This window comes from Pistacia vera, unplaced genomic scaffold, assembly GCF_008641045.1.
Source record: "Pistacia vera cultivar Batoury unplaced genomic scaffold, PisVer_v2 Contig913, whole genome shotgun sequence".
Classification (NCBI taxonomy): Eukaryota; Viridiplantae; Streptophyta; class Magnoliopsida; order Sapindales; family Anacardiaceae; genus Pistacia; species Pistacia vera.
Window position 1 is genome coordinate 398,946 of NW_022196794.1, and position 22,701 is coordinate 421,646.

At 35.9% G+C, this 22,701-nt stretch overlaps 1 protein-coding gene, 1 non-coding gene and 1 pseudogene across 2 annotated transcripts; 1 reads left to right on the plus strand and 2 right to left on the minus strand.

The window, feature by feature from the left end:
• Window positions 1-2,538: 2,538 nt before the first annotated feature.
• LOC116119959 lies at window positions 2,539-5,706 on the minus strand (annotated as a pseudogene).
• A 6,949-nt stretch (window positions 5,707-12,655) lies between these two features.
• LOC116119952 lies at window positions 12,656-14,538 on the plus strand. The gene is made up of 2 exons (XM_031405891.1): window positions 12,656-12,716; window positions 13,814-14,538. Exons 1-2 carry the CDS (start codon window positions 12,656-12,658, stop codon window positions 14,536-14,538), a joined length of 786 nt encoding a protein of 261 aa, XP_031261751.1.
• On the minus strand, window positions 13,051-13,157 carry LOC116119984. Its single transcript, XR_004126477.1, has one exon. It is a non-coding gene; the product is annotated as a small nucleolar RNA R71 (small nucleolar RNA).
• Window positions 14,539-22,701: the final 8,163 nt, after the last annotated feature.

Sequence of the window (22,701 nt, forward strand, 5' to 3'; positions counted from 1 at the left end):
ATTTACAAAAATGTCATTATACCCAAAACTAGCCACCACTGCCAGCCACAGTCAACCGCAGTAGGAGGTGCCAAAAGTTGCCATAATGGCATACAATCGGTCGTGTATATGGCTGGCCGTACGCCGGTGAGACTTTTTCCAACCATGGATTCAGATCTAACTATTTCACGGCCAGATCTGTGGCCATTTCACGGTCACATCTTTGGCTGTGAAATAGCCATAGATCTAGCCGTGAAATGGCCAGATCTGTGGCATTGCCGCCGTCACGGCCAAATCTGTGGCACTGCTAGTGGCCACCAGCGGTGGTAGCTGGCTGCTGGCAGTGGCTTGGGGTGGGTAGAGGTGTTTTTGTTAAGTTTAAAATGTTTTTTAGTTGTTAGGGTGTTTTTGCTAAACCTGAAAAGTAGGAGGTTAAAAGAAATTATTCAAAAAATAATAATATAACATACTGTTTTATTAATATTAAAAAAGAAGGGCAATATAGTAATCTATATAACATATCCATCCATTTATCCTTTCAACCAAACATATTATTCATCAGTTTATTCGAACCAACCACACATATTTTCTAAACATTCTTAATAATCTTCAAGATGTTTATTTTGTTTATATAATATCTTAATATAATAAAATATTATATTGTCTAAACGCCCTGTACAGTAAGGAATAATTATATGTTCTTTTTTCTTGAAAAAGCGTAAAAAGGCACGCATACCTAACAGAAGAGTGAGGTTGAATAGCCCACTGAAATGCTCTATTGAGACATAGGAACTATTTGACCTGCTAAGAGACGCTTTTGGAAATTCATTTTCATCTTTATCAATACCTGAAAAGATGTATAATTTCACATATTAATAAGGTTATGAATGATGCTAACATACAAAGGTGGTATCGATATAGTTATCAATGTGTTAACACTATACTAATGGTAAGAAATAAAATATCATGCCAAAAAAATCCTACAATTATGTTATTATCATCCTACCCTTCACTTTTTATAGTCACCATCACCATCCAGCCATCACTATCCAGCCACCGGCGTTTTCAGCCTTGTTCTGGCTGATTTTTCACCCAATATCACCTCCAACCTCTTCCTTGTAACCCTTACACCAAGCCCCTTCACCGTTGCACCCTCCCATCGCCTGAAANAGCGTAAAAAGGCACGCATACCTAACAGAAGAGTGAGGTTGAATAGCCCACTGAAATGCTCTATTGAGACATAGGAACTATTTGACCTGCTAACAGATGCTTTTGGAAATTCATTTTCATCTTTATCAATACCTGAAAAAATGTATAATTTTATATATTAATAAGGTTATGAATGATGCTAACATACAAAGGTGGTATCGATATAGTTATCAATGTGTTAACACTATACTAATGGTAAGAAATAAAATATCATGCCAAAAAAATCCTACAATTATGTTATTATCATCCTACCCTTCACTTTTTATAGTCACCATCACCATCCAGCCACCACTACCCAGCCACCGGCGTTTTCAGCCTTGTTCTGGCTGATTTTTCACCCAATATCACCTCCAACCTCTTCCTTGTAACCCTTACACCAAGCCCCTTCACCGTTGCACCCTCCCATCGCCTGAAAATGGCCTCCTTGGCATTTGTGTTTTCTCCCAATTTTGAGGCTAGATTCTGGCCGATTCTCTCATTGAAAATTCACCCCAAAGCCACCAATCGAATCCCCTTCATCTCCTCAACAAAACCCGCCCTCTCATCATCTGTCGTCACTCACAATTTGCTACCCAAGTTCCATTCCCACCGTCGTGCGACAACTTTTTTTGGGCCTTTTTTCCACTGTTTTTCGGCCTTTTTGACCCCTCATACTCCTCTTTGTTACTTTGTTGTGGTTGTTGTGAATTCTTTGCCCACCAGTTATCATGCACTAGCCCAAAATCTCCATTCAAAGTCGTGCCCACCAGTTATTTGAGGAAATTCCTCAACTAGCTACCGAGCCAAGCACAGGCCATTTCCGACGATGGGAGGGTGCAACGGTGAAGGGGTTTGGTGGATTTTGGTGTAGGGGTTACAAGGAAGAGGTTGGAGGTGATTTTGGGGGAAAAATCAGCCGGAACAAGGCTGAAAACCTCGACAGCTGGGTGGTGATGGTGACACTGTTGGGGAAATAAAAAGTGAAGGGTAGATGGTAATAGCATAAGTCAAATTCAAAATTAATTAATTAGCTTAAGAGTGTAAATCTTGAATAAATGCAATCAAAGTATTAACTCGAGATTTTGTTAAACCTCTGGTGGGAACAAGTCGTTTGCCCTATCAATTTTCTTTAACAATAAACAAAATTAAAAAATAAATTAAAAGTTCCATATTAAACAAAATTTAACAATCTCTTTTAAACAAAAATTAATAATCATATACCATCATATCAAATTATTCAAAATACACAAAATCAATATTCGTTCATATGGCTTTCTTTCAACTCATCAAAATCAGACACCCATAATAAAATTCAATAAAAAATCATAAATCTACAACAAAAAAACAACCAAAACCAAGAAAATATGTGCACAGGTTGAATAAAAAGTGCAGTTTGCCACAGTTATCTCTGAATTAGTTTATAAATGCTATCACAAGACTGAAATATTATTCTAAATATTTTTTTTTCATGATTTTTCAGTTAATTAACAGTGGTTGGATATCTACGGATGGTGCAATGCTGTCAAATGTAGAACTTGTTGAAGTAGACACTACATCCCAAGGTTCGGTTACTTCAGATCTCACGTACTCAACCTCTTGATAATGTTGCTGAACATCAATATCTTTTCGTGAAGCTCGAATTCCCTCTAACTCCATCGCTACTTCAATCATTGAAGGTCTATTCTTCCCACTTAGGTTTAAGCACCTTTTTGCTATGTTGGCAATTGTCACGATCTCTTCTTTCTTTCCTTGATTTATTACTTTAGCATCAAGAACATCATATAGATGATTTTCCTCCATAGAAAGAATGAAATGCATCGCCAAACTTCTTCCTTCTTCTGATCTTGTTAACGATATTGGTTTTTGTCCAGTTAAAAGCTCAACAAGGACTACTCCAAAACTATAAACATCACTTTTATCAGTGAATTGACTTGATTGGAAGTACTCTGGGTCCAAGTATCCAAAGGTTCCTAATACATTTGTGGTGACATGAGTTTGATCAATTGCAATTGATTTTGAAGTCCCAAAGTCCACTACTTTTGCTCTGTATTTTTCATCTAAGAGTATATTTGTTGACTTGATGTCTCGATGATAGATGGGAATAGAAGCAGCTGAGTGTAAGTAAGAAAGAGCACCTGCAACTTCTATGGCAATCCTTAACCGCATATCCCATGTGAACGGTACCTCTTCATTTTGATCATGAAGATATTGAGAAAGAGTCCCATTGGGAACAAATTCATAGACTAATAAAGGAACTTCAGTTTCCAGACAACAGCCTAATAACTTAACCACATTCCTATGGTTGATTTGTGAAAGAATGACGACCTCATTAATGAATTCTTTCATTTTCCCTTCATCAAGACTTCTTTATAGCAACAATTCTTCCATCAGCCAACATGCCTTTGTAAACAGTACCTTGACCTCCTTGACCAAGAATCCTATTTGGGTTAAAATGATCAGTTGCCTTATCTAAATCCTCTTCATTGAAGAATTTGTTTCCATCAATATTGACATCAAAAGATGTCAACTGTTGTTGTAAAAGTAGACCACCATTCCTTTGAAAGAACTTCTCTTTGCGCTTGATCTCTTTTCTTTTCTTCATTAAGGTGCACAGCCACCATGCCCCAATAAGTAAAAACAAGCATCCCAAGCCGCCTGCTCCGATTGCAAGACCTGGACAATTCAATTTAAATTAGTAATAATACTTGTTTAATCCATATGTATAGCAAATGATATGTCAGAGTTAATCTATTTTAAGTTGAATTTTTTTTTTTTTTTTTTGACACAAAATCATATAATAAATATACCTAGCATGGCCATGTTGTCCTTCGATTTAATATTCGACCTAGGTGTGTAGCAAACGAAGCTCCCCTCAAGGTTTTGGCAATCCATTGTCCCGCAAACTGGTGTATTACATTCATCAATATCTGGTGCAAAAAGAAATATAGAATTAGTTCAGTTACAAATTAAAGATCGTCAAAATGCCCAGCAACAAGAACAGAAAACTAAAATTGAAAATGCAAAAAAAAAAAAAAAAAGTTGTCTATTCGATTTATATTTCGGTGGGATCCCTTTTCAAATTGATTATTTATTAACTTCTTTTGACACGGTCCCCATTAGGCCTGGTTGACCAGTTGCTGAGCCATAGTCACCCCATGCCCAGAATTTTTCTTAAATTTATCAATTCCATCCTTTATAGATTCAATTTTTATTTGGCTCCCCTAGTTTTTTTGACTAAATATGGGTTTCAAATATAAATATAAATGCTAAGTATTTCTTTATTTGTTTCTCCCTTTCTTTCTCACATTTGGTTGTTGTCTCATGTTCAAGCAGATATATGAAGGCTATAATGGTTCAAAAAAAAATAGAGGTGGGAATTTGGCCCGGTCCTAGGACCGGACCAGGCCCAAGGGAGGAGGGACTAGACCCAAGCCGGTCCCTCCTCCAGGGCCCAAGCTTGAGATTGGTCTCGGACAGCTCATTAATTTAGGGGTTAAAAATAATTTTACAAAAAAAAATAATAATAAAAAAAATCTCAAGCCCATAGGACTGGTCCGGGCCCTAGGAAAACTCATGGGCCCAGGACCCTCAAGGACCGGCCCAGGACTGACTAGGCCATGGCATTGCCCACCTCTAAAAAAAATAAATTATAAGAGTCACATATTTGGTTTGATGGAACAGGGTGATTTACCTAGACATCCTTCTTCAAGAAGATAAGGATTTCCTTCAAAACCATTAGAGCACTTGCATTGAATATTTTGAAACGGAGTAGTTGAAGTAGCATTGGAAGAAATTTCACAACTAGATGTTGAATTATAACTTGTCGATTTATTCCTTGCATACAGATTAAACGAGAAATCCTGAATCCCCCACTCCACCACCACAGGAACGTGCTTATATTTCTGAACATCTTGAGGGCTCTTTAAATTCGTTTCAAACCACTGTTGTTCCACCAAGAATGCATACTTGCAAACTTGCTGGTCATCTGCTTCATCATTTATGCCACGAATCGATGCATTAAATATCTGCAGAGACGAAGGGATTGATGTCTGGCAACATTCGATGCCATAGCAACTATTTTCTCCTATCGTAGTACTGTTCTCGCCACAGACAGATAAGCATCCGCCGATGACAGAAACAGTAGAAGACATGAATGCGAAGTTGTTGCAGCCGACGCCTGTGAATCTGTTTCTTGCTTCAGAGAAAACAAAAGGGCTTTCAGCCAGGTTAACATTTATACTTGCAAGTGTATCTTTACAAGAAGAAAATACTGGGTGATTTACGCGCATTGTGCCGTTTAGTGAAAGTTCGAGCACTTCCAGGTTGACACTGCTGAGGATCGGGACAGCAGAATTGCAGTCTATGGCAAACCAATGGTCGATGTAACAATCGGGTCCGATTCCGAAAGGAAATGGAATGTTAACATTGCCGCAACTGGATTGACAATTCGGCTTTGTTGATGCCTGTGCCGATGTGATTATAGGCCATGAAAGCAGTATGATATGAAACAGCAGTTGCAGATTCATTCTTCAAATCAATACTCCTGTTCTTTTGCTGTGTGATCTTAGTGAGTTCAGAAATTACTAATATTTATGTGTGCCGTCTCTTTATTTTAATATAGAGCAATGAAGTTTCTTGGATATGAATATTACAAATGGCCATATATGTTGACCGATCTATATTAGTTTAAAGGACTTGACCCGTTCCGTGGACTTTAATTTCTTGCTAGATGTTGAAAGAGACGAAGTCTTTCTCCACTTGGAAAATGACATTAATGATTAAGATTCCCGAGGTAAGAAACCACAATCCCATTTCTCATTCAATAATAATATACATACAAGACTTTATTACAAAGATATATATACAAGGCCATATAATAAAAACTAAATACATGATCGAATATAAATATTCATTAATAAAAAATGAATGGTATTTCAATTAAAGAATAATGTCAAATATTATTATTCTATCTAATTTATAGCTTATTGTTAAGATATTTCGTCGTTAGAACCAGATACAAATGTAACAGTTATTTTTAGAAAATATATTTTTTTAAAAATAAATTTGACTCATAACCCACTTTAAATTTAAAAATGATGATCACTTCATTAATTATATTTCTGTTTAAAATTAATATAGCTTAAATTTACCCAATTTCTACTGTTATATACCAGTGAGTCCAATACCTCAACAAGAATTTTGTTCTACGGGACCGAAGGATAATATATTTTTTACCACTTGTCATTTAGAAAGTGTTATAGATTGTAAAAGACAAATTGCTCAAAGAGACAAAGAATGAGTCAAATCTGGTTATAATAGCTTATGGAATAAACAAATCTCATCTAATCGACCTCAATGGTTGGTGAAGTAAACTGATATATATTTTATGCTTGTCTTAGTTGTAAGAACAGTACAAAAAACAAATGGATTGTCCACCATATACTACCTCAATAGTGTTGAAATCTATAGCTCATGGGCGAAGCAAACAATACATATTTTATGCTTGTATTAGGTGGCCACATTTGTGATTTGTTTAACCATTAAGTTTGTAAGGTGTTTAATAGATTTCGAAGATTAGTTGAGATGCGAGCTGACTCGAATATCTCGATCACCAAAAAAATAACCACTTGACTTATAGATGAATGACAAGACCTTAGATTATCCAGAGGTCTTGTATTTGAGTTTCACTAAATGACCATCTATAACATTTGTGACTATTTATGACTTATTTGAACCATTGAGCTTGTACGCATAAACTGACATGAATACCTCCGTCACAAAAAATATATATATATATATTTGTTAGACTACTTGGCTTATTGGGTAGAAATTTGACTCCTATAAGGAGAGTTACTGTAATGTAATGTTAAAATTCATTGAATTTAAAATATTTATGCAGAATGAATAATTTCATTCAATTTTCCACAAGATTAATTACTTACAAGAAAAAAATATTTTTTTTGGGGCTTGGATTTACAATATTTTTTAATTAAATTTTCTATAATATTTTTTAATAAATAAAGTACAATATAAGCTCTGACTTTTGGGGGCTTTGGATTTATTTCTTAAATTTTTTTTTTTTAAACTATCGTGTTAACCTAATACGATGCCTTACCCCAATCAAGATATATATACAGAGTTGATCTTGTTAAATAAATAATATTACAATTATCTACTTGTTCCTTAAATATAATTAAAATTCCTAAGAGCATGTTGTTAATACAATTGGAGAAAACACAGCAAGTCAGCATATGGAACTTGAGTGGTCCTATAATTTCTGGTAAATTCCCTCTTCTGATAATTTAATAAAAAACTACTATTTTCCCCATTGGTGGCCAGGTTAGGTCCTATGAAGAAATTAAATGTGAAGACATTATTAAAAGGTAATACTAGAGGTATAAAAAAATGTTATAAATATTTATATACAAAATGATGTGACAGAAAATGAATAGAAAATTGAATATGATGAATTTGATATTTACAGGCTATTTTTTACCACTTGCCATTTACTCATTTAGAAAGTGTTAAAGATTTTAAAAGACAAATTGCTCAAAGAGACAAAGAATGAGTCAAAATCTGATTATAATAGCTTATGGAATAAACAAATCTCATCTAATCGACCTCAATGGAAATATATATTTTATGCTTGTCTTAGTTGTAAGAACAGTACAAAAAATAAATGAATTGTCCACAATATATTACCTCAATAGTGTTGAAATCTATAGCTTATGGGTCAAGTAAACAATATCTATTTTTATGCTTGCATTAGGTGGTCACATTTGTTATTTTCTTGCCCGAGGCCGGTAAAGTGTTCAATGAATCCTGAAGACTAGTTAAGATGCAAGCTAGTCAGGACACCCTAGTCACCAAAAAATAATCACTTAGCTTATGAATGGGTGGCAATACCATAGATTACCCAAAAGTCTTGTGTTTGAGTCCCACTAAATAACCACTTACCACATTTGTGAATATTACCTATTGGGTTTGTAAAATGTTTAATCGACTTTAAAAATTAGTTGAGGTACGCACAAACTAACTTGAATACCTCAGTCACCAACAAAGAATATTTGTTAGACTACTTGGCTTAATTTGACTCCTATAATAAGGAGAGTTACTATAATGTAATGCTAAAATTCATTGAATTTAAAATAATTATACAAAATGAATAATTTCATTTAATAATTTATTTTCCACAAGATTAATTACTTACAAGAAAAAAATATTTTTGGGATTTGGATTTATAATATTTTTCAGTTCAATTTTCTATAAGAGTAATACTATACTTATAAAGAAATCTGACAAAGATTTTTATACAAAGTGATGTGGTAAAAAATGAATAGAAGAATTAATATAATGAGTTTAACTTTTTGTTTCACTCTTCCATTCATTTTTTGTCATCTCACTTTGTATGAAAATTTTTGCAAGATTTCTTTGTAAGTATAATATTATTGTTCCTTAAAATATTCAAAAAATTTTTTTAACTATTATGTTAACTTTAGATGCAAAAAATCTACCGTCATGAAAATAAGGTCTGATCCCGTGAGGATGAGGCCACTGACAATCCGATAGACCTGCACACATGAAAGGGCAAGATGAAGCTTCCGAAAAACATCGGGGTGGTGTTTGTCGTAGGCACTCCAACGCTCAAGTCAGCAAGGCCGAAAGAGATTATTTGATAAGAATTAAGGAGATGAAGAATTATCAGGAGTCTTGTCGGAAGCTAGGACTACGGCAGAGGCGTCAGGTCCTTGGGAACAAGAACTTTAGGAGCAAATAGATGGTTTTGAGTAGTGTAGACTGACTATGGGAGATTGCCTCTTAATGAGAGGGCAAGCCTCTGTTTTATAGTGAACCCAAGGGGTTGGAATCCTAGTAGGACATTGAGTCCTCTTTTTTGGGAGATAATCCCTATCAAGAAAGAAATATGATTTCTTGACCTTATCAGATTAATTAGTTTAATAGTTTAAATAAGATTTGGAGTCATAGTAGGAAACTAAGTGCTATTTTGGGAGATAATCTCTATCATGAAAGAGATATGATTTCTTGACCTTATCAGATTAAGTTTAATAGTTTGAATAAGATTTGGAATCTTAGTAGGACACTAAGTCCGATTTTGGGAGATAATCCCTATCATAAAAGAGATATGATTTCTTAACCTTATCAGATCAAGTTTAATAGTTTGAGTAAGATTTGGAATCTTAGTAGAAGAGGAAATAGAATAGGATTCTGATTTCTTATTTATAGACTATTACAGGCTAATGGGCTAAAACCCAGTTTAGCTTAACTTATAGGATAGCCCAACTCATAGAGTGGGTAGTTCGTAAGGTGATTTTAAGCTTATGTCCAATCGAGATTGGGTTGAGGCCTTGGGCCATGACATGTTTATTTCATTATTAGGCCTCGTCAAGCCCAAGACGATTTTTTGCCCTAACAGTTAGCCCCCCACTCTCTAAGTTAAAGAGTATTTAGCTTAGAGAGTAGATTTAATCGAATGAGTGCAGACTGAGCGGATTAGTGATAGCAGCTCGTTAGGTTGGATGGATCATTGTGCGAATTGGGTCGATGACTTTTCGATTTGAGGTGCAAGTCCTTCAATCGGTCTGGGCCGATTGAATGTGTAAATCTATAAATCGATCTAGGCCGATCGAAGGTGTAAACTCATGAATCGGGTAGGGCCGATTGAAGGTGTAAACTTGTGAATCGGACAGGGCCGATCCGAAGGTATAAACTCATGAATCGGGCAGGGCTGATCCGAAGGTGTAAATCCGTGAATCGAGCAAGGCCGATTCAAAGGTGTAAACTCATGAATCGGGCAGGGCCGATTCGAAGGTGTAAACTCGTGGATCGGGTAGGGCCGATTCGAGGTGTAAATCCGTGGATCGGGTAGGGCCGATCCGAATGTGTAAATCTGTGGATCAAGCAGGGCCGATCCGAAGGTGTAAATCCGTGAATCGGGCAGGGTCGATCCGAAAGTGTAAATCCGTGAATCGAGCAGGGTCGATCCAAGGTGTAAATCAATGGATCAGGCAGGGCCGATCCGAAGGCGTTAATCCATGGATCAGGCAGGGCCGATCCGAAGTTGTAAATTCGTGGATCGGGCAGAGCCGATCTGAAGTTGTAAATCCATGGATCGAGTAGGGCCGATTCAAAGTTGTAAATCCGTGGATCGGGCAGGGCCGATCCGAAGGTGTAAATCCGTGGATCGGGCAGGGTCGATCCGAAGGTGTAAATCCATGGATCGGGTAGGGTCAATCCGATGATGTAAATCCGTGGATCGAGCAGGGCCGATTCAATGGTGTATGCTAAGTGGAGCTTGTATGGAGATTACAGTCAAGTCGGCATGATCGACTTGTAGTTGAAACCTTTGAGGGCTATGTGGCCCAGTCAACGTGACCGACTTTGTAGTTGAAAACATTTGATTAAAGCTGGAGCAGTGACATGCATGACATATATGTTTTAAGCAAATAGTCAAACAGAGAGTTGATATGCATGATGTGCATGTGTTATGGACTGAATAAAGAGTGAGCTAAATGGAAAAATGGGCTGCATTTATTTAAGTAATAGGCCGAATAGAGAAAGATTTAACCAAATAGAGTGGTAGTTAAAAGGAGACAATAACACATACCTTTCCCCTTTAAGTGTTGCCACCCATGCTTGCTGGACCGAGTGGAGATAGGGGTGTTACTTTCTATGTCGAAGCTGAGCCAGTTGAAGTTGAGTGGGCACGTGATTCACTTTTGGGCTGATCCGAATGGGCACGTTAATATCGTATGTGCAGACCCAAATATCATTGAGTGGACTACTTGTGTTGTTCAGTGGTGCTGAGTGATAAGAACTTGAAAATACACATTTAGTTAGTGGTTTATGAGGATTAATTGTGGGAAATTAGGCTTAATTTGGTTAAGTTGCTTAATATTTTCATAATTTTCTTTTAGGGGGATCACGGCTATTTTTGAGTGTTTTATAGGCTACTAGTGCTTAAATGTTATACTCGGATGAAGAATCATGTTGGCAACGGAATAAGTGACGAGTGAAAACAAACAGATCAAGAATCGGAGTTGAATTGAAGAAGTTATGGAAGTTGAAGTAAAGAGAAGATTCTAGATTACGTTCCAGCTTACGCATGCATCAGTATTTTAAGAATATCTTGAGCTGTAGAACTCTAATTAATACGATTCTTGGACTGTTGGAAAGCTGATTCAAAGGATTACATTTCATATGTTTAAACTTTTCCAAATTACATCTTTATCGAGTTCAAAAATCAATATCTTTGAAGAATAGTGGAATGATGTGGGAAAAGGGCAGCAGCTACTATGCCGCAGCACAGTGCTGCGGCACAGTCACGGAAGTCACTAACTTTTTAACCATTTTTAGCCAAGAGAATAGGGTTTAGGGTTCCAAATCAAATAGAATTAAGGAAAAACAAACCCTAACCCTTGTGGGATATAAATAGAAGTCTTTTAGCATTATTTTGGGGAATCTTTTGGTGAGAAGAAAGGGAGAAAAATCTGGAGAGAAGAGAAGTAACATAAATTCTGGAGCTTTGATTCACAATATAGAGAAGTTTTCCTTATTCTTTTCTTGTAAACTCATGATGAATGTTTCAATAAATGTGATTGTTTCCTTCATGTTTATTATGAACTAATTTTATTCTCTAGGGCTAAGATGTCACCCAATCTCTTAATTGTGTATTGATCTTTGATTGTTAATTTGTATGAAGAATTTTTCCTAAGTTTTACTATTATTCCTAATGCTTTCGATTCTTAAGGGCCCAAGAATTGAATAAACCAATGGACTAATTTGAGATTGAGAGATGATACTTAGTTGGTCTACGGTAGTAAAACCATAGGTTGAGCGAATGCTAGAGATAGGTTACCGCGACTTGTGAGGTTTTGGTAAACTCCATAGAGCGTAATGATCCCCAATTGCTTAAATCTAATTAGAGATAATTCGAGTTAGTAATTAGGAGTTAATTTGATAATTGTTCGAGAGAAAATTATTGGAAATTTAAGGAGTTTGACGTGTAGGAAGAGCATAATAAAATTAGCATGAGAGATCGATACACATGAATAAGAGTTGGTGTGAAGTCTATGCCACAGGTCTAGTCATCTTGTTTTTACCCAAAGGTTTATTTTAATTGTTCTTTTTTTCAGTTTTCTTTTTAAATTCAATTGTTTATTTAATTTAGGTTTCCTTGATAAAATTTGGATTGATCAAATGGTAATAGGATAGTTTAATTGGTAATTGATTATAGTAATTACCTTGGGTTCTATATCCGTATTTTATACACTTTATTACTTGCACGATTTCTTGCACTTGTGAAAATCAACAACAAGTTTTTGGTGCCGTTGCCGGGGAATTGCTTTTATATTATCAATATCAATACAAGCTGTTTAGTTGCTAATTTGGTTTGTATTATATTTTTTTTTTAATTATTATTTTTAGTGCCTTAATTTTTAGTGTCGGACTGTATAGAGGAGTTAGTTCAATGACTGATACAGGAGTTGAAGTTGTTCAAAGAGCATTGAAGGACTACTCTAGTCCTACAGGTGAAGGGAGCTATTCTAGCATCAGGAGGCCACCAATTCAAGCAAATGCCTTCGAGATAAAGCTAGACATTATTCAATTGATACAGATTTGGTTCAATTCATAGGGTTACCTAATGATGATCCTAACCTGCATATGGCAAAATTTCTGGAGCTCTGCGACACATTCAAACACAATGGAGTATCCGATGATGCAATTAGGCTTAGACTTTTCCCATTCTCTCTTCAGGATAAAGCTAAGGCTTGGTTGATTTCTTTGCCATTAGGAAGTATTACTACATGGAATGAGTTAGTTCAAGCATTCCTTACGAAATATTTCCCACCTGTCAAGTCTGCTAAGATGAGGAGTGACATCACGAATTTTTTCCAGCAAGATATGAAGTCACTCTATGAAGCTTGGGAGAGGTATAAGGATCTCTTACGGAGGTGTCCTCACCATGGGCTACCAATATGGTCGCAGGTGCAGACGTTTTACAATGGGTTGTTGCCAAATATATAAGTGATGATTGATGCTGCAAGTGGGGGAGCTTTAAATAATAAAACGTCAAAGGACGCATGCAATCTGATTGAGGTGATGGCAAATAATAACTATATGAGGACTCCAGAGAGAACTTCGATAAGGAAATCAGTGGGAGTGCACAAAGTTGACGGTTACACTACATTAGTTGTTCAACTTTCGAACATTCAGAAGCAATTAGGTAATGTGTTGAAAGTAAATGCAATTGAATCTTCTTATCTAATATGTGACCTTTGTGTAGGAAATCATTCATCGAAGGATTGCCAAGAAAGGAACCCGTTTGCTCAGCCTGAATAAGCCAATTACGTCAATAATTTCCAAAGGGGGCAAGGGAATTCGTATTCCAATACATATAATCCAGCATGGAGGAAACACCCGAACTTTTCATGGAGCAACAACAATGAGCAAAAACAAGCTCCTGTTTTTCAACCTCAAGAGCCAAAATCTAATTTAGAGAATGTGTTGACCAAGTTCATTGAAGAGACAAGCAAGAGATTTGAGAAGACTGACATCCTAGTTCAAAATCAATCAGCCTCTATTAGGAACCTTGAGACTCAAATTGGGCAAATCCACAATATTTTAGTGGGAAGAGTTCAAGGGACATTGTCAAGCGATACAGAGAAAAATCTGAAAGAGAGAGTTAATGTTGTCATACTGAGAAGTGGTAAGGAGTTGAAGGAGGTAAGGAAGGAAGAAGAAACAAAGGAAAAACTCGAAGAAGAAAAAGAGGGCACAGGAGAAAAAAATGTCAATAATGCCCAAGCTTCAACAAACAATGACTCGACACTCTCGTATCCTCGCAGAGTGCAAAAACAAAGATTGGACAAGCAATTCGGTAAGTTTATGGACATGTTTAGAACTTTACATATTAACATTCCTTTTGTAGACATGTTGGAGCAAATGCCGAAGTACGCGAAGTTTCTGAAGGAGATTATCACCAAAAAGAGGAGATTTGAAGAACATGAGACTGTGATGCTTACGGAAGAGTGCAGTGCATTGCTATTGAAGAAATTACCACAAAAGCTTAGAGATCCAGGAAGTTTCACAATTCCTTGCACAATAGGTAATGTTCATTTTGATAAAGTTTTATGTGACCTAGGGGCTAGTGTTAACCTCATGCCATATTCGATTTATAAGAAATTAGGCCTAGGGGAAGTAAAACCAACCACAGTCCATCTTCAACTAGCTGATAGGTCTATAAAATACCCCAGGGGAGTAGTAGAAGATGTATTGATCAAGGTAGATAAGTTGATTTTCCCGGTAGTTTTATTGTTCTTGACATGGAAGAAGATCGGGAAGTACCTCTAATTCTAGGAAGACCTTTTCTAGCTACGAGTAGAACGCTGATAGATGTTCATAAAGGAAAACTAATCTTAAGGGTAGAGGATGAACAAGTTGAATTTAATGTTTTTGATAATATGAAATGTCCACCCAAGTTAGATACTTGCTTTGAGATTAGTATCCTTGATGATAAAGTAGTTGCGACCTTAGAAGAAAAACACCCTCGTTTACCCCTAGAAAAATGTGTTGTCAATTTTAGGACTTTGGAGGGAAATAAAGCAATTGAAGCTTTATGAAGATGGTGGCATTAAGGATAGAAGGGTTTGGATTTTCCTCGATGATCCAGATTGAAGGATTTGAAAAGTCGAGCTTACGACTCTAATAAAGAGCTTCTTGGGAGGGAACCCAAGCTCTTTAATTTAATTTTGATTTTTGTTTTGAATTTAATTTAGTTTTGATTTGGTTTGATATGTTAGTTGTTTATGTTTCACCCATTATTTCTGTTATGAACTCTAAATTGGCCAAGCATGGCACATAGTTTGTTTTCTTTTGGATTAGATTCCCGATGACTATTGGATACAACAAACAATATGCATGCCTTCACAAGATTATCTCCACATAAATGTTGCGCACGAAAGGTAGTGTGGTTGTTCTCTCTGCACATTGAGGACAATGATCATCTCTAACGTTGGGGGTAAGGAATATTTTCTTATGGTCAAATTGTTTTTGTGCTTTGAATTATCTCTTTAAAAGCTTTTGGGTGAAATTGTTTTAGGTATGTTGCTCATACATAAGTCAATGATAAGACTATGATAGTGAATTTGTAACATTGAGATTTTATTGACTTTCGCGTAATGTGAAGATGATAGTAGATGAAAATTGCATTTAGTTATGATTCTCTGGGAATAGGTTGATTGGTTGAATAATTCGGAAACTTAGAGACGTTTTAGGGTGTTTTTATGGGCAATAATTTTTTTTTTTTTTTTTTTTGGTGTGAAAATTGGGCATAAACTCTAGAACTCACTTGAGCCGAAATCCTAGAATCTGCATTGCTTAGGATATGATTTAAGCAATTTCTTTGGAACGATGAGCCTTTCAAGCCAACCTATATATTTTATCCCTACTTAACCCTTTGAGCCTATATATACACTTGGTAAGCCTTATTTTTTTTTTTTTTTTTTTTTTTTTTGTTGTAAACCTACTATCTCACCTTGACGATGAAGCCTAAAACACTTTCGACCCCTCTTATTGTGAGAGACTTAATTTAGGGTGACCTCATAGAAAAACTCATGAAAAGAAGTGTGGTAGAAGAAAATGAATATATCTTTTGGACCACAACCTGAGTATGTGCAATGAGATAGGTTGGGGGTTATGAAAAAAAAGAAAAAATGATAATAGTAGAAGCAAGGGGGTAGACGAATTTTTTCTTTTTGAGGTACTATCTTTCTAAAAAAAAAAAAAAAAAAAAGGAAAAAGATATTTCCAGAAAAATAGGAAGAAGTAGCTGGGGAGAAGAACTTGAAATGAGGTACATTACATGAGGGTTTTGTGCCAATGTTGGAAGGAAGAGTTCAATCAATATGAAAGGGTAAAGGGTGAATGAGAAGGGATGCAAGAAAGAGATTGTTCATGGTCATTTACTATAAAATATTAAGTCTCTTACATTTTGTTAAAAAATCATTTCCGTTCTTTCATAAACTATTACCCTAGCCTAACGTTACAACCATGAAAAAGACCTAATAATCCGAGGTGTGATTGGATTCTACATTAGTGGAGAGTGGTTTGAAAAGTGAGCCTATGGAGTTTGATTGCATAGTTGTTTTATTTTCGTACTTTGCCTATGGAAGCTATGCATAAAATCATCTGGGTTTTTGGATGAATGGTTTGTGAATGATTATGAGAGAGTCAATAACAAAAGTGTAGTTGAAATTCACTTTTTCTTTGCATTTGTGTGTTGTTAATTATTCGATTTGTTCACATTGACATAATTTTTTAGACTATTATATGCATGGATCCTAAAATATTTGTTTGAGTCTTTTGTTTTGAGTTTAGGTGAGGTTAGGTTTGGATGTTTGTGGGTATCATTGTTGGAAACCCTCACGAGACTATAACTTGTCCAACTACGGCCGCCTAGGGGTTTAAAGGCTTGTTGCATATTCTAAATGCAACCGTGACAATCTACAGAAGTGATTTAGGATAGTTTAGATATAGACTTTTTTTTGTTTGTGTTTTCAAGCTAAAGGACTTGTTCTATCGCTTAGCTTGCTAGGGACTAGCAAGAAGCTGGTTGGGGGTTGTGATAAGAGCTTGAAAATACACATTTAGTTAGTGGTTTATGAGGATTAATTGTGGGAAATTAGGCTTAATTTGATTAAGTTGCTCAATATTTTCATAATTGCCTTTTACGGGATCACGGGTGTTTTTGAGTGTTTTTCAGGCTACTAGTGCTTAAATGTTATGCTCGGATGAAGAATCATGTTGGCAACGGAATAATTGACGAGTGGAAACAAATGGATCGAGAATTGGAGTTGAATTGAAGAAGTTATGGAAGTTGAAGTAAAGAGAAGATTCCAGATTACGTTCTAGCTTGCGCATGCCTCTGTATTTTGAGCATATCTTGAGCTTTAGAACTCGGATTAAGACGAGTCTTGGACCGTTGGAAATCTGATTCAAAGGATTACATTTCATATGTTTACAACGTTTCCAAATTACATCTTTATCGAGTTCAAAAATAAACATCTTTAAAGAATAGTGGAATGATGCGGGAAAAGGGCAGCAGCTACTGTGCCGCAGCAAAGTGCCGTGGCACAGTCACGGAAGTCACTAACTTGTTATCCATTTTTAGCCAAGAGAATAGGGTTAAGGGTTCCAAATCAAATAGAATTAAGGAAAAACAAACCCTAACCCTTGTGGGATATAAATAGAAGTCTTTTAGCATTATTTTGGGGGATCTTTTGGTGAGAAGAAAGGGAGAAAAATCTGGAGAGAAGAGAAGTAACAGAAATTCTGGAGCTTTGATTCACAATATAGAGAAGTTTTCCTTATTCTTTTCTTGTAAACTCGTGATGAATGTTTCAATAAATGTGATTGTTTCCTTCATGTTTATTATGAACTAATTTTATTCTCTAGGGCTAAGATGTAGCCCAATCTCTTAATTATGTATTGATCTTTGATTGTTAATTTGTATTAAGAATTTTTCCTAAGTTTTACTATTATTCCTAATGCTTTCGATTCTTAAGGGCCCAAGAATTGAATGAACCAATGGACTAAGTTGAGATCGAGAGATGATACTTAGTTGGTCTACGGTAGTAAAACCATAGGTTGAGTGAATGCTAGAGATAGGTTACCGCAACTTGTGAGGTTTTGGTAAACTCCATAGAGCGTAATGATCCCCAATTGCTTAAATCTGATTGGAGATAATTCGGGTTAGTAATTAGGGGTTAATTTGATAATTGTTCGAGAGAAAGTTATTGGAAATTTAGGGAGTTTGACCTGTAGGAAGAGCTTAATAAAATTAGCATGAAAGATCAATACACATGAATAAGAGTTGGTGTGAAGTCTATGCCCCAGGTCTAGTCATCTTGTTTTTACCCAAAGGTTTATTTTAATTGTTCTCTTTTTCAGTTTTCTTTTTAAATTCAATTGTTTATTTAATTTATGTTTCCTTGATAAAATTTGGATTGATCAAATAGTAATAGGATAGTTTAATTGGTAATTGATAATAGTAATTCCCTTGGGTTCGATATCCGTATTTTATGCACTTTATTACTTGCACGATTCGTACACTTGCGAAAATCAACAACACTGAGTTGCAGTGGGGAGTGGAAAGTTTGCAGACAGTGGGGAGCGTGAGGGCTTTTATGACAGGTGTGCTGGAGATTGTGATGTGAAGTTGGTTTGAGTTGATATGTATTGGTTGGGAAGGGGCGATGGTTCGAGTTTGGAGTTTTGGAATACGGTGGGGTAAGGAGATTAGGCGAGAGTAGGGTGGTGTCACTTAAGCAGGTTTTGTTTGGGGGGTTTCTCTTCGTGTTTAGTAAATGACTTTAGGTGTTCTGAGAGGATTACTGCTGTGTTTTTAGGATTTCACTGCATGATTGGAGAAGCTGTTAGGGCGATTTTAGGAGAACAGATGGACATGTTTTGGGTTTCAAAGTGATGGCAAATCTCCGTGAAGTTGAATTGGGATTGGATCAAGGCTGGTCGAGTTTGAGTTACCTTCTAATTGAGCGGAGGTCTTAGAGATGCTGGCGTATTGCGGCATCTTCTCGAATGAACAACTTGACTAGTTTTATGGCGAGTAATGCATTGCAAAGCTCTGATGACGGTGGCAGACCACCTGGTGGTTTGATGATTGAAGTGAAAAGGCGCATGTTGAGAGGTTAGAGACAAAAGATATTGCATTATCTGAACATAGGATTGGAGAAGAGAGATTGTTGAAGCAAAGCCAATGAATCAAGTGGTTTAGGAACACAACTTTAAACTCTAACACATTATTATTCTATTATTAATTTAGAACAATAATATGAAGCTATTATTAATTTAGAACAATAATATGAGCTTCAAGGTCTTATACTACTCACTGAATGGATATAATATAAAATAAATTACGATGTGCCGAATAGATATAATATGGCCTATGAATAGATAAAACAAATGAAGAAAAATAAAGAAAAAAGAAAAAAAAATTCTTATCGTGACGAGATTTTCTAATTAACATTGTCAATCAAAAGGAGTTCCGTGTTGCCTCCAATGTTGTAAGTCATCATTGGCATATGATTGTCAGGGCCCTACGGTGGGCGTCAAATTGTAGATGCAAAAAATCTACCATCATGAAAATAGGGTCTGATCCCGTGAGGATGAGGCCACTAACAATCCGCTAGACCTGCACACATGAAAGGGCAAGCGTGAAGCTTTCAGAAAACACTGGGGTGGTGTTTGCCGTAGGCACTCCAACGCTCAAGTTAGTAAGGCTGGAAGAGATTATTTGATAAAAATTAAGGAGATGAAGAATTACCACGAGTCTTGTCGAAAGCTAGGACTACGGCGGAGGCGTTAGGTCCTTGGGAGCAAGAACTTTAGGAGCAAATAAATGGTTTTGAGTAGTGTAGATTGACTATGGGAGATTTCCCCTTAATGAGAGGGCAAGCCTCTGTTTTTATAGTGAACCCAAGGGGTTGGAATCATAGTAGGACATTGAGTCCTCTTTTTTGAGAGATAATCCCTATCAAGAAAGAAATATGATTTTTTGACCTTATCAGATTAAGTTTAATAGTTTGAATAAGATTTGGAATCTTAGTAGGACACTAAGTCCTATTTTGGGAGATAATCCCTATCATGAAAGAGATATAATTTCTTGACCTTATTAGAACAAGTTTAATAGTTTGAGTAAGATTTGGAATCTTAGTAGGACACTAAGTCCTATTTTGGGAGATAATCCCTATCATGAAAGAGATATGATTTCTTGACCTTATCATATCAAGTTTAATAGTTTGAGTAAGATTTGGAATCTTAGTAGAAGAGGAAATAGAATGGGATTCTGATTTCTTATTTATAGACTGTCGCAGGCTAATGGGCTGAAACCCAGTTTAGCTTAACTTATAGGATAGCCCAACTCATAGAGTGGATAGTTCGCAAGGTGATTTTAAGAGTAGGCCCAATCGGGATTGGGTTGAGGCCTTGGGCCGTGACATGTTTATTTTGTTATTAGGCCTCGTCAAGCCCAAGACGAATTTTGGCCCTACCATTAACCTAATACGATGACCTTACCCGAATCAAGATATACATACATATATATATATAGAGTTGATCTTATTAAATATAATTAAAATTCCTAAAAGCATGTAATTAATAGAAATGGAGAAAACACAGCAAGTCATCATATAGAACTTAAGTGGTCTTATAATTTCCGGTAAGTTCCCTCTTCTGATAATTTAATAAGAAAACTATTTTCCCAATTGGCACGCCGGGTTCGGTACTATGAAGAAATTAAATGTGAAGACACATTATTAAAAATTTAATTAAAAAAAAAAAACTATTTTCCACATGATTCATTAATATACTTTATGTGGTGCATTATAATATATTGTGTTTTTTTTTTTTTTTCTTAATTGAGAAATGCATAATATATATTTAGAAAATTTACAGTTATGCAACTGCTACAATAGGAGTTGATGAATTATGTTTTGGCCCATTTTTCATTTCTACCCAGCCCATTTAAATGGGCTTACGGAAGTAGAAATGGTAAATCTCTTAAGAATTTTATTAATATAGGCTTCTGGAGATAGTCCCAAAACATGTTGAGACATATCCCTATGAATCTTAATACCAATGACATAAAACGCCTCACCCATATCCTTCATACTAAAATGTTGAGGGATAAATTGTTTCACCTCATGCAGCAAACTTAGATTATTGGTTGCAAGTAGAATATCATTTACGTATAACACAAGAAATATGATTTTGCTCCCACTGACTTTGTGGTATATACACTGATCCATGACATTCTCTACAAAACCAAATGAAGAGATAACAGTGTGAAATCTTAAATACCACTGTCGGGAGGCTTGTTTAAGTCCATAAATGGACTTCTTAAGCTTGCAAACTACATGCTCACCATCACGTGAAATGAACCTATCAGGTTGTTTCATATAAACCTCTTCCTCCAAATCTTCATTGAGAAAAGCAGTTTTCACATTTGTTTATGTAAATCTAAATCAAAATGGGCAACTAATGCCATGATGATGCATAAGGAATCCTTTTTAGAAACTAGAGAAAATGTTTCTTTATAATCTATCCCTTTCCTTTGCGTGAACCCTTTGGTAACAAGCCTGGCCTTGTATCCCTCAATGTTGCCTAATGAATCTCTTTTGGTTTTAAATACTCATTTACAACCAATAGGTTTCTTTCTAGTCAGTAACTCAACAAGGTCTCAAACTTTAATATCTGCCATAGAATTCATCACGTCATCATGGCATTATACCATAACTCAGATTTACTATAGTCCATAGCTTGTGAAAATGTGTCAATGTCATCTTCAACACCTATGTCACAGTCAAACTTTTGCATATACACTACATAATCAGTAGGAATTGCTGATTTCTTTGTTCTAGTAGATGTCCTTAATGTGGTATCAATAGTTTCTTATTGAGACTATTGCATAACTGGTTGTTCCTCCTATGGTGGAGGTTGTTCATAATGATCTTCTAAAACAATCTCATCAGAACATAGACTTTGAATGATTGGTTTCTCATTGTTCACCCTGTTTGGATGAACAGCCAATCTTTTACTTGATGTAGGAGCATTATCTGAAACATCAATTTTCTTAGAGACTAAGTCTCTGAGTTGATCACTCCCACCAACCACGTCATTCTCAAGAAATTTGACATTTCTTGATTCAACAATTCTACTAAAATGGTTCGAACAATAAAACCTATATCCCTTGGATTTCTCAGCATATCCAATAAAATATGCACTAATAGTCCTAAAATCTAACTTTCGTTCTTGTGGATTATAAACTCTAACTTCAACTGGACAACCCCAAATGCGTAAATGACTTAAACTCGGTTTCCAACCTTTCCACAACTCGAATGGTGTTTTGGGAATACACTGCAGTTTTAAGAGCTTCGATCCACAAAGAATGAGGAAGTTTGGAGTTACTCAACATACTCTGTACCATATCCATTAATGTTCATGTTAGTGTATTCCTTAGGAACCAATTGTGTTATTGGTTTCAGGGCATTATATCTTGTAAATACTCTTTTAAGAATGGAAGAAAGAGTTATAATTTCACATGGTGTTTACTGCTTCATTTATATTATTTATAATGCATGTAAGATGTCCGGATGACATGGATCTTTAGAAGATCAAATCATCGAAGCATTCCCTACATAAGTAATGTTAATTGGGCAATAACATTGCATAGTAGGCATGTTGAATGCCTCCATTGAATATCATTTGATGGTATTAGTGTGGGTGATTATAAGAGGTATATCACTAGGGCATTAGCATGGATAAAAGGTTGGTGAAGTGTTTATCAAATATGACCGATTACGGTGAATCATATGGACATTTAGAATGTGGTCAAAGATACATCGTAGGATCGTACTAGTGTACCACTGATCCTTAGACCTGAGACATCATGGTTGGACTCAACATAGGATGCATATGATTCATATGGTGTATATACAC

Coding starts and splice junctions, on each gene's coding strand:
- LOC116119952 (XM_031405891.1), top strand. CDS start 12,656: ATGACTGATACAGGAGTTGAAGTTGTTCAAAGAGCATTGAAGGACTAC. Junction 12,717..13,813: donor GGACTACTCTAGTCCTACAG/GTGAAGGGAGCT, acceptor ACAATATTTTAG/TGGGAAGAGTTCAAGGGACA.